General features: G+C 42.2%; 1 protein-coding gene across 2 annotated transcripts in view; it reads right to left on the bottom strand.

Annotated features, from left to right (window-relative positions):
- Positions 1–12328, bottom strand: part of CLDN18 (claudin 18) — an 82560-nt gene that overhangs the window by 47313 nt on the left and 22919 nt on the right. The window contains exon 1 of one of the 2 annotated variants that reach the window (XM_086943915.1): positions 11376–11694. The exons of the other annotated variant lie outside the window; for it this stretch is intronic. Coding sequence (XP_086800041.1) covers positions 11376–11595 — 220 coding nt within the window. The 5' untranslated portion in view covers positions 11596–11694. Of the gene's footprint in view, positions 1–11375; positions 11695–12328 lie in introns of those variants that run through there. 2 annotated transcript variants of the gene reach the window in all.

Here is a 12328-nt window from a genome sequence, read left to right as displayed (position 1 = left end):
AAGTTCTTGAGGTCTCCTGGTTCTGCCTTGTTTTTTTTTGAGTAGGGCATTGATCTCGGCATGTTTCCAGCTCTCTGGGAAGGTCGCGGTCTCAAGGGAGAGATTGATGACGTTGCGTAGGTGGGGTGCGATGGAGCTGCTTGCTTTGTTGAAGACGTGGTGCGGGAATGGGTCTGACGGTGAGCCGGAGTGGACTGTGCCCATGGATGAAGATAAAAGGAGTTTAATGTGTTAAAAAAATAAAATAATGAGAGTTCGGGTCAGACTTTGCCCACTGCGGTACAGGCAATAGAAAAGATGGCCAAATATCAAAGCTGCCTACTTTTGATTCAGCATCTTTCCCGTTTCTTCCACCACTCTGCACGTGCAGAGCCTTTATCTTTTAACTTTTCGTTTGGCCGTTTAACCTGCTTTCTCCCTTTGTAAGTATTTCTCATCTCTTCTGTTTTCTCCTGTTTCTGCCTTTCTCTCTTTTGGGATCTCACATCATGTCACAATAAAAATGTAACAATAAGCAAATCACAAATGAAATATTAGAGTGTAAAATGAAGAAAACATCAACATTTAAAAGGACAGAATGCAAGCGACCGAGTCGACGTATAGATTACTTATTCACCTACTCACAAGGAAAAATTCAGCCCATTCCAAAGAGGCACCAGAGAAAGTTATTCCTAAGCAACTCTTCCGTAGTTCCACAAAACAAACATAGGTAATTCTTATAAAATAGAGAGAAAAGCCGGACTCCTTCTTTTTAAAACTATAATAATTTAGAAAAAAAAACAGCAAACTGAACAGCCCCTAAACGTTGGAAGTCATTGCCAGAATCTGTCAGACTACCCCCATGCTGATGTAGTTTAAAAGAAAGTCACATTCTTTTTAGTGCATCTTCATGAAGAAATAACCAGATATCCGCTTTTTGCTCCTATGAAGGCTGTTTTTAGGTCTTTCATTGTTTAGTACCAGGATGACTACATTTCATCTGGGCTGTGTGCAAACAGCTCCGATACCATTACATGGGGATCACATTGATAAATACATAAATAATTGAATACACCAGATAGTAACAAAGCCAGGGCCCAGATTTACTAAGCCCATGAGTTGCAATTATATGACGCAGAGCAACGCATGGCTTAAGTGCTATTTACTAACCTTTCGTGGCTCTGCGTGGCTCAGTAAATCCAGAGTAATGCCAGGCAGCGCAGATCGCTGCCTTGCGTTACTCTACATTGTGAAGGTGTTCCATGGATGGAGTGTGGGTGTTCCCATGGATTTTAGCGCATTCTCAGATTTACTAAGGGTAGTAAACCTTGGAAAGCGCAAAAATGCTATGCTATCCCTACAGAGATGTAACGAGGAGTCATAGGTTTATTTATCCTCGTTATTTCCTCCATCTACGTGTGTGCTGCATTGCAGCACACATCGAAAGAGTAAAATGACTCTGAGGATTGTTTTTGTGAAGGAAGGTGTCCCATCCTGTACAAAATCAATTTTGCCTGTAAAGCATGCACCCCTGAACCATAGTGCAAGCGTGACTGCATTGGCGCTAGACTGCACACAGTGCGCCAGCACAGAGAGAGCTAGAGAGAGAGAGAGGGAGAGAGAGAGAGAGAGAACAAGAATGTGCCATATCTTACTAAATATGGCACATTCCTGCTCTCTACAATTGACATAGTGCAGCAAGTTGTCCTGCTGAGCTGCGTCAAATGTTAGTAAACCTGCCCTCAGATATCCAGGCCACATTTTCCCAATCTTGGAGTGTCTTTCACTACATGTTTTAACACCAAGCTGTAGTTTAGTTCACTGAAGGCATCATAATGAACGGACCTGCCAGTAATCCCACAGCACATTCCGCCACACTGCGATACAAACAATAGTCAACACTACTGGCGCAGTATAAGTGAGAGCTTGTTAGGTACTTTAAAGAAAAGTCAATCCTCATTGTTCAAAAATGAGCAAGAGGCAAGAACTGAGATTGCACAGTCATAATGGAGCTTCTAGCTGGCTGCCATCCATTGCTTTTCTTATGACTTCACCAGATGACTACTCTTACTCCAGCAGATGCGCAGTCCACCGTTAACGAAGGCCACTGCAATTCGGAGGGTTGAGACTCATCCTAGCAAATGAGAAGACTCCTCAACATACCCGAAGAGCTTTCTTGCTGGCAAATTCCCCCAGTGGGCATTTTTTTCATGAAGTGACCTCTGTTTCTATTTCTAGGTCTAAACTCTCTTGCAAAGAAGGCACCACCAGATGTGGGAGGACAGGCCTCTTCCACACTAACTAGAGTTAAAATCCCTCTTCTTGTAAAAACACCTTTGAGTAAAAAAAAGAATGGAGGGTCCCCTGAATTTCATCAAGTGTTGACGTTTTGAGGAGGTCTGAATTTTGATTGGCCCTGCTAACGCTATAGCATAATTTATTTAACGGTTTCACTCCAACGTCCAATTTTCATAATGTCTTGCTGCAGAACTCCCAATTCTGTGGCTCTCTGTATTGCGTTAATGATGAAGTAATATGTGTTGTGCTGTGTGATCTGTGATCCGTGTCACATGTCTCTAGGGTCCTCTTCATGACCATGCTAAGCTGGTACATAATTATGCCACTACCATCAGTGTGCAGTTAAATGACCCCATACTCCTGCTGTCTAACCTGAAGTCAAGATCTGAAACATTTTCTAGTTGGCTGTTTTGGCTTTGATTTGATGATCCTAGCATTTTCTAGTTGGTTTTTAGCATTAATTAAATCTTTTGCCTGACTTGATCGGTCTTTGACATGGGGATCCGAAACCCCATCATCCAGTCATCTAATCTGAAAGAGTCTGGCTGGAGTACTCAACTGCTCTATCTGTTTATCCTAGCACATGTCAAGTCAGAAACATACATGGCACCAAAATACATGTGGAAGCACATGCTTGTGAAGGGTGTTCATTTGTGTCCCCTGAAAGTATTTCACCCCACCAGCAATGGAAGTGAATGGGATCAACCTGGATCCGTCAGCTTAAATTGAGCAAGATTTGGGACAGCCTCAGTGAAATGTTCTGACTTTATCCTGGTGCAATTTGCCGACACCAGAAGACATTTCATCAGCACCTGCACATTTGCTGCTTTGCATTTATAGTAACAACATGCAGTGTATGAGAGAGGTGGCTTATTTTCAGTTCAAGCTGGACTCAACACAAATGTATTACTGAAGGGGCCATCAGCACTCCTTTTGTTTGAGTGATGCCCAGTCTGGTGTCTAGCTGAAGACCAACACCGTGGTGCCAATGCCATTGAGGAAACAAAGACCCTCAACGTTTTACTTCAGAAGTCCTTAAGAGGAGCATCTTGAAGAAGGTCAGATGTACCTGTCTATAGGAGTAATTACACGGATAACTATTTATATGGAACCCATGAGCCTCTATGAATGGCCAAATGAACCCTTTCAGCAACCTTAGAATAACTAAAGATTGGAAAAAGACAGTAAGGTTGTACACCCATGCCTTGCAATGTGCATGCAATATCTCTATGCCGGTTCACAACTCATTAAGCAATATTACAGGGAACACCACTTTTGACTTGCGGATTACACAAGAATCTGTGCAGCAGAAGTACCGCTCCACTGAGTTCTCTGCGAAAAATACTCAAATTTGTGACCTGCCTGTTACACGCTGTGCTTTGTGCCAGGCACATTAAACCTTTATGACAGTTTATGATGAGTCAAACCTGAGACTAGACTGTAAGTAGATTTTTGCAGCAAGTGCATTAACCAAAGAGCTATCTTGCTGCTGTTATATCCTGAAAGTTGCAGGGTACAAATTGATCTCTGCAGCAATTGCCTTAAGCCATAATATATTTTAAAATTCTATTGGTTTATGACCAATTAACTACGCTAGAATAGATCTATTGTTTTATCGTCCTTGTTATCAATTTTTTAGGCCAAAGTTTAAAAATAAATAACTTGTAAAATGACTGATAGATGCGCTCCATATGACTCCACCCCTCAAGACCACACACCCTTTATTCTGCCATACCTTAGAACCCCGTTCATGGGATTTTAGCGTAATTGTTTGCATTTACAGCATTTTCTTCAGCTCCCCTCTCATTGCTTCCAAGACTGGCTTAATCATGTGTTCCCTCGAATCAGGTATGGTTTTTGCTCTCCTGACCTACTAACGTTTCACCTTGTGAATTTCTCTCGAGCCCTTCAAACAAGCATTTCTGCAAAATTGTAAAAGTCTAACCTCGCGCCTGCCACCTGAATGAAGTCCCTTTGGAAGTCCCTTGAACTGAATAATCAGAGTACTGTGAATAAATCCAACCAAACCTCCGTGCTGGACATTGCTGCTATTCCTCTGTGAGTTCAGCCATTTTGTAACCATACGTAACTTCTGAGGCTCTTATGAGGTTACTTGACCTTGTTAAATCCAGTACATTTATAACAAAGCCTCCTCCTCTACTGAGCCCTTGAGGTTGCCCATTCCTACTATTTAACCTTCCCCACCCTCCCTCTCATCCCATGGTGCTTCCAAACTCCAACAAGAGCTAGGATGCAGCTAGTGATGGGAAAATTAGGAAATGGCAGTTGAGAGTGACAATGTTCTGTGCATGCTTTGAAAAGTAGAACGTTTGTTTCCTGGCTGGTGGTGTTACATTGTACAGATTGAACTACCTTTCCCCTTTTTGGAACACTTTGGCCCTCATTATAACTCAGTCACAAATTTGGAGCGGGAAATGCACACCTGCAAATAGCAATACAGTACTGCCTTGTGTGATACCTAGGGGTGCCCTTTTGCAGCATCATTCTGAGTTCAGACCTTCGATTGGTGTATAACAGGCTAATTATATGTGTTTACCCACCTCCGAGGGGTGGACACATGAAGGGGCATATTCACAAAGAAATGGCGCACTTTGCCACTGGATTCAAACAAGCCGGGCTGAAGACGGCTGGAATGCCAGAAACCGGTCCTCGGTACCTTGTTTCCGGTCCAGGGATGACATGGCTTGGCGGTTCGGGCTGGACTGTTCCCATGAGGCACAGGGTCAGACTGATTTGCATATAGCCATGTCTGAACTGGGGTGGCAGAGTGGGCTAAAGAACGGTGATGGATTAAACCCAGATCTTTTGACTGGGTGTGAGTGTTTGATTGATTCAGATGCTCCGTCCATCACCACCCCATTTTGTACCGCAGGCAATTTATCAGCGCCTCGCTGCGTTATTTCAAGTAAACAGGGCTGCCTCATAATCAGAAGAATACGTGCACTCCTGTGTGTACCCTTGCATCAACGCTAAAAAAAGCTGCTTAGTGCCAACACAGATACCCCTGCATCGTGGTGCAAGGGTGTCTGTGTTGCAGGATTGACTGTTTTTGTGCAGGAAGGGACACCTTCCTGCACATAAACAATCATTAAAGGCGATTGGCTCCTTCTATGTGTGCTGCAACACACATAGAAAGAGCAAAACCTAGGAGAAATAAAGGTATTTCTCCTCATTTCGTCACTTTAACGTCTGCGTTTCAGTGGAGTTCGTTTTTGGTGATGCTTTAGATTTACAGATCCTTGTAAAACTGGGGCAGCATCAAAAAGCGATGGGCGCTGCGGAGCGACGCCCACAGCAACACCCATTGCATGCCCCTTTCAGGGTACAATATTTAAAAAGCAGCATGTAGCTGCGCAAAGTGGCTTGAAGTTGCTTTGCATATATGATGCAAGGCATTGTGCCACCGGAGCGTCGTGTTGTACAACCTCCTTGTAATATGCCTCAAAATTTGCTTCATTTACCTGGTGAAAATCATGCAGTGAACCCCTGCAATTGAAGGTGCAAATAACGTCATACTTGAAATTCCAATTCGGCCTCCAACAGGAGTTTATACCCAAATCAAGATTGGCCATCAACTTAGAATGAGTCTTTGAATGTGAACTACCTCTCAAATCTTGGATGTGTTTCGATGTGTTCTCAATGGGGCACAAGCAACAAAGTACAATAAATACAAAAACTGAATGCAAGCATGAAGCTGTGGGGCCGAACAACACAAGCTTTAACCCCATCACTGCGGCGGCTATTCCGCCACAGTGCTAAGGGGGAGGGGGGGCGGCGCGGCGCTCCGGTGCTCGTGACGGAACTGCTCCGTCACGAACATCAGGTGGGCTGTGCTTGTGACAGAACGGTTCCGTCACGGCCCCGCCCGCCTAATAGAACGTCCAGCGTAGGCGCGGAATTCGCACCACGCAGGCGTGGCGAGCGGGCCGTGACGGAACCGTTCCGTCACCAGCACAGCCCACCCGAGGCTTGTGACGGAACGGTTCCGTCACAAGCACAAAAGGGGTTAAAAACACGTTTGCAGCGTCTGCAATTGAGGATGAAGCACATGATATTTCTAATAATGCAAAACATGGCAAAAATAGTATGTGCTTTCAAAATGTGTTTATAATAAGAAGTGCAGGTAATGCGTTTCGTTACTTTTTAAATATAAAACAAGACTTTGTTGAGACAAAACCAGTTTGTTCCATTTTCATTACATAAAGAAACAAAAGCAGCCCAAGATCAGTTCGCTCTCAATTTTTAGGTTTGGTGTTAGCCAAGGCTTTTTGATTTTTCTTAAATGATATGTATATTAAACTTACTATAAGGGACTTTCAGACAGCACTCCTCATTCAATGGTCTCTTATTATATGATTCGCATCCCCCCCAAGTAATGCATAAAGTATTGGCAATGGGTCAACCCACTATAGTCATTGGCTAATCTCACTGTGAGTTGCAATATTCAGCTTTTTTTACAAGGAGCACATTCATACACATAGTAGTTCTCTTCAGTGCCAGAGACTTCCTCAGTGCCAGACACTTCTATGGCAAAGTATGCTTTTAAAAAAATATATATATTTTTTTTATTTCTGTAGTTTTTTATTGTATATAAAAAAATATATATTTACATGGTACCCCAAAAGTATTTTTGCTTTTAGCCAATAGTTTTTCTTTTAGATTGGCGAGGTCCAGAAAATTCTTCAACAATACATTTTTGCTAAAATTATGACAAAAAAACCTACAAGTGTTGACAAAGCCAAAGGTCTGGCGACCAACGCCAGGCCTATTGATATTGCCACTTCTCGTACTTAACAGATTTGTTTGTGCACTTAAACGAAACAAAAATCTCAATCACTTGCAAAATTATTAATCAATCAAAAAGTGTGTCGCAAAAGCTTTATGATGGTTTCCAGTCCAGTTTCTCATTTTTGTGCTGGTGCAAAAAAATTTCTGTGACTTGGATTGGGGCAAGGGTGACAATGGTGCAAATAATTGGTGACATCGGACTTGTGACATTGAATATGGGAGGGTTCGGAAGACTCCTCTGTGAGGAACTAAAATGTGCCAAAAGACACCACAGAGTTTGCTGAATCGAATACTCTAGATACAGAGGTTGTTGAAATTTAAAAACCTTGACAAAAACTAATTTCAGTGTAGTATTCAAGTTACAGGGACAGGCGAAAGGTTATGCTAGATACTAGTAAATATTTCCCAAGAGTGTCAGATGACCATCTTTGGAAGATGCAGCAGCCATTTTGAAAAATGTCATAACATGCTTGCATATAATTAAATAAAATAGCCTAAACTGAGGTCAGGATTATCTGTTGATGGGATTCAGACTTAAACGTTGTTCTGAACTGTAAAGTGCCCTCCACACAACTTTTATCTGGACCCAGGCAAAATGTCTGTTACTCTAGCGTAATTACATGTAATTTTGCTAATTTATCATTGTGCTTGTTACGAGAAATTCACAAAATTATGCTATCATGCCATGTAAGGCGGAGCAGTGCGTACAACCAGAAAGAGATTGACTGTTGTCTGCTGGTACCTGGAGTTTTGGCGCTATTTTAGCACAAAATGCGCCCTCCTGTTCAAAGTGAACACAATGATGCAGTATGCACTAAATTGAAGCGGTAAATGCGGGTTTTGCGTTTCAGATAATTTCACATTATTTCACGTCATTTTTGAAGAATTTTACACAATTGCGCCGGAGCAAATACACAAAAAAGCGTGCCCCTCTGCCGTATCTTGGTAGGAAATGGACACCACGGCGCCATTGCACACATAGCAAATATCAAACCATTTATAAGAAAGAACACAACTGGCAAGAACTGGGTGTCTGAATGCAAGAATGCAAAAGGCAGTGAGTCAAGCTTGGGAAGTCCACAAACGCTTATCAGTTAGCAGCACCCAAACTTCTTGAGTCTGAAAGAGGCCAATCCCACCTTATCTCTTTCAGCTCAGGCTACCATTTATTCTCTTAATCAAGGCCAGGTGGGGCCCTTTGACTATTCATCGGGAAATAATGCAGAGGTGATAAGGCTTATCAGAGTTGAACCCAGCCCATTCAGTGTTGTCCCCACCAGTTTAGGAAAGCAAACAGCCGTTCCTGGACCCGCCTGCCCACTATCTGCTCTTAGCAAAGGTGGACGGCTCAGGTGAAGGGTTGTGTTCAAAAGTGCTGGAGAAACTGATACAAGCGTTTCAGCAACTGAATGGGGGGTACCAGCTAATTTGCATCGTTTGGATGCCAGTGAGGTATCCTTTGGAGGAAGAAGTCTCTATGTATGGGCTGTGGTTTCCATACCGGGGTCTTACCACCAAGAGGGGTTCGGGATCTTGGCAGCTTGGGGTCCTCAAGAGTGCACCTTAAATCTGTCTCAGAGAAAATATTAGACTCGCAAAGGTTTAGTACTGAAGTCAATAAGAAAAGAGACCTAATCGCACCATTCCCTTAAAGCAAGGAATCTATCCCTAATTTTTAAAAAGGCCTCCAATACCTGGCCACTAGTCAATCTCTTGGTATAATGTAGTCTCTGGAAAAAGGGTGGTAAATGGATCAATTTGTAAATGCAGACATGGACTCAGGGGTACTTTATCTATGGGCTTTGGTCTTAAATAGGTCTAACAAAGCCACTCTTTAAGACTCTTTGCCTAACGAGGATCAGTGGTGACTCCTCATAATTCGAAATTCCAATTAAAACAATCAAATGAAAGTAATTGATGAAACAATAAAATTGCTTAAATTGATCACATAGATATATCTGGCCTTATACCTCGCCCTATTTCTCAACTTGTTGGGTTGGTACTGTTCCATAGAATAACCAGCTCCAAGTTTACACTTGAGCGAAAAGAGGAAAAAACAACCGAAAAAAAGATAATATGTGTGAGCTAAAAGAGGAAAAAACAACCAATAAGAAGATAAAATATGTTTTTTATAGTGCTTAGCCTTGCAATTTTTCAAGTGTGTAGTGCCAAACAGGATAAGTTACCATTCCGTCCTTGAAAGGCAAAACACTATGGCTTTCTGTCTACAAGTACATTTCAGCTCCTTGGGTAAAGAGGAATAGCATAAGCTCAGGATCCTAGAAGCTGTCATATACTCAAGGAAATTATTTTAGATAAGTGGTTTAATCACTCGTGCTATTGAGCCTTGGCTATGCAAACTCTAAACTCATGGGGATCACTGAACTACCTCTATCTGCTCACACAACAGTCTCACATGAGTAGAAAAGTATCCACGAGAGAGCCTACATTACCCATAAGGCAATCCCAAAACTACCCAGCCCAGAAGCTGGCCATCACTGGTGGCCAGCGCCATCTTGGAAGCAGACACATCTGTCTTCTTGCAAGCCAGCAATCTTTCTCTGGTATTACACCCACGGCCAGGAACTCCACCCCAATTCCGATCAGAGGGCCACTTTTTACGATATCTTAAAAACGGGAATTAAAATCTTTATTGTTCCAATGCCATTGGCCATCCTTAAGTAATCACAAACGTCACGTGTCAAGTTCAGTCCGCTTTCGAAAGTCTGAAATCCTGTATATTAGGGGTGACGTGCTCATGTTTATACACATTTTAGATCATTCTGACCTCATGCTTACCTTTTATGCTTTAGGTTAATATTATATGCAGTGTTCAACTTTATGTCTGCATAACATGCAATACCCACGCTGACAACCTTGGTTGTATTTTGTAACGTTCTCATGACTATATTTGTACTTATTTGTTTATATATCGATCTCTCTCAAAGTCTGCAATTTGTTTACCACTATGTTTGCTCTGTGCTATATAAAATGAATAAACACTAACGTCTTTTGTAATGCCTTAGTAATCTTACAAATAAAAACTTCAAGAGGATAAACAATAGTTATGTGGATGGGCATTAAAGATAAACAATATTTTTGATACAGCTAAAATATTTTACAATAAACAGGTTACTCTTGAGAGCGAAAGAGAGAGAGCGATAGAGAGACAGAGAGACAGAGAAAGGGAGAGAGAGAAAGATCTAGAGTGGACAGGTTTCATTGAAGAGGAGGGAGGGAGAGGAAACAAGATGGCGGAAAGTGAGGTAAAATGATTAGGCGGCACTAGGAAAGAAAACCATCAAAGATAGATTGGTAATAAATATAAAGCGGACAGCTACATGGATATCTGAAAACAATGTGTTAAAAGGGGAGTGACGAAGAGGAAGATAAAAGAAGAGAAGAAAAAAGACGAATGAAAAAAGGATAAAGTGGTGCGAGGGTTGACGTCGAGAGGAGGTTACAAGTGAGTGACAGAATAGGAAAACGGATGCAGGCTTGTAAGAATGTAGCGGTGAGTGAAGGAATTTAAAGAATAGTAAAAAGTGGGAATACCATCATAAGTCATAAAAGAGAAAATGGATGCGAGGGGGATAAAAAAGGCAGAGAGGGACATTCGATTAGAGGGATTGGGAGGTTGAGGTTTAAGGGCACGTGAAAAGAAGGAAGACGATTATATATTTACAGAGAGAGAAGAACATGGGGGGAGCGAGGGGGAGAGCAAGCAAAGTCCGTTTTGCCCCTCTGGATGCATTGAAGAAATTGCTAATGCCGTTAGGCTCTTTGAAGGTGAAATTGTGACTTTACTGTAGTCAACATGAACAATATAATCAGTAATCCTGCCATAAAGGCTGACTCCCAGAACAGACTTCACGGTTAAAAGGATATGGCAAAATATCACAGAGCAACATATGCATAGACGGCTGTCAGAATCTCCCATTACAGTTCCCCAAAACTACAACGTGAACTTAACCACTGGAGGTATACAGTGTTTTTTCCAACTTTGCAATTGCAATGAACTCATTTACAAAAATATAAAGCCTACTATTTTTACCCCCCTTAATTTTCTCTTCCAAAAATATGTGTCCTTTGTTAACAGCAGCTTGCTTCCAAAATCAAATACTTCATTTGTAAAAAAAAAAAATCCCCATACTAAGCTTTTTAAATCGCATTTATTTTCATTTATCAGCGGTCAGTGTCCACGTCACCTTAGGTCCTCGAAAACCTAATTTATCTTGCATGCTGCTGACTCCTTAGAACACTGCATTTTATTGATGCCAAGCTCCTACCTGGAAGCCCAAGGATGGTGAAGTAAGGCCGGCACTCGGTGAATCCCGAACTCTGCCTCACGCAGCTCCTCCACAGCCCCTGGTACTGGAAGGTGGCTGTCACTGGATTATCATAGAGGTCTTGGGTGCTCCACATGTCGATTCCTGTGGCGGCGATAATACCAGCAAACCCAATGGAGGACACCACGAAGCCCAGGGTCTGGCACATGGTCACTGACATGTCTGTCCTTCACGAGCAGCAAGCACAAGTCAGAAACTATGGGTCTGGAGAATGCAAATGGCCACCTTGGCTTTGCCTCTGGAAGGGCAACTGTGCTTATCACCAGTTCTCCTTTCCTAGGCTCTGTTTATTCACTTTGTTTTCATAAGATAATACAGTTTCGGCCTCAGCTGGGATTTTTTTTCTGGTTGCTTAGTTTCGCCAGATCCCTTTTGTCCCCTACTAGCCTATCACAAGCCTGCATATCCGCTCAGTCGCATGATGGTGTAATACTATGTCATCAACCGAGAGCTGCTGACATGAGTGGATTTTTCGGTTTCGCTCTTGGTTTGCCCACCTCTTTACTCGATAACCTTAGATAACACTTAAGCCAACAGGAAACAAGGAGCATGGCATAAACAAGGGCATCTAATGGGAGCGGAGTATCATAATATGACCAATACAAGGATTACGGCACCAGAGAAGAAAAGCAAAGTTCAATAGTAATGGTGGGTGGCCATATTGCAGGAGTGGTCTTCTAACGTTTTTGGATTGCTATGATCCAACTTATGTCTAAAAGCAGTTTGTGCTCCAAAGGGTTACAACATCACAGAGACTAACTTTGAATCAGTGATACCAAAATTGTCTTCCACGACTGCTCACAAGTTTGTTTGAGTTCTAGATGATTCTTATTTCTCTTTCTAGGCCGATGGAGATTTATATTGTTAAACCTTTTGCTTTGCATCCTAAGAAT

Source organism: Lissotriton vulgaris, chromosome 11 (assembly GCF_964263255.1).
Source record: "Lissotriton vulgaris chromosome 11, aLisVul1.2, whole genome shotgun sequence".
Taxonomy (NCBI): Eukaryota; Metazoa; Chordata; class Amphibia; order Caudata; family Salamandridae; genus Lissotriton; species Lissotriton vulgaris.
This window is presented reverse-complemented; position numbering and strand designations above follow the sequence as displayed.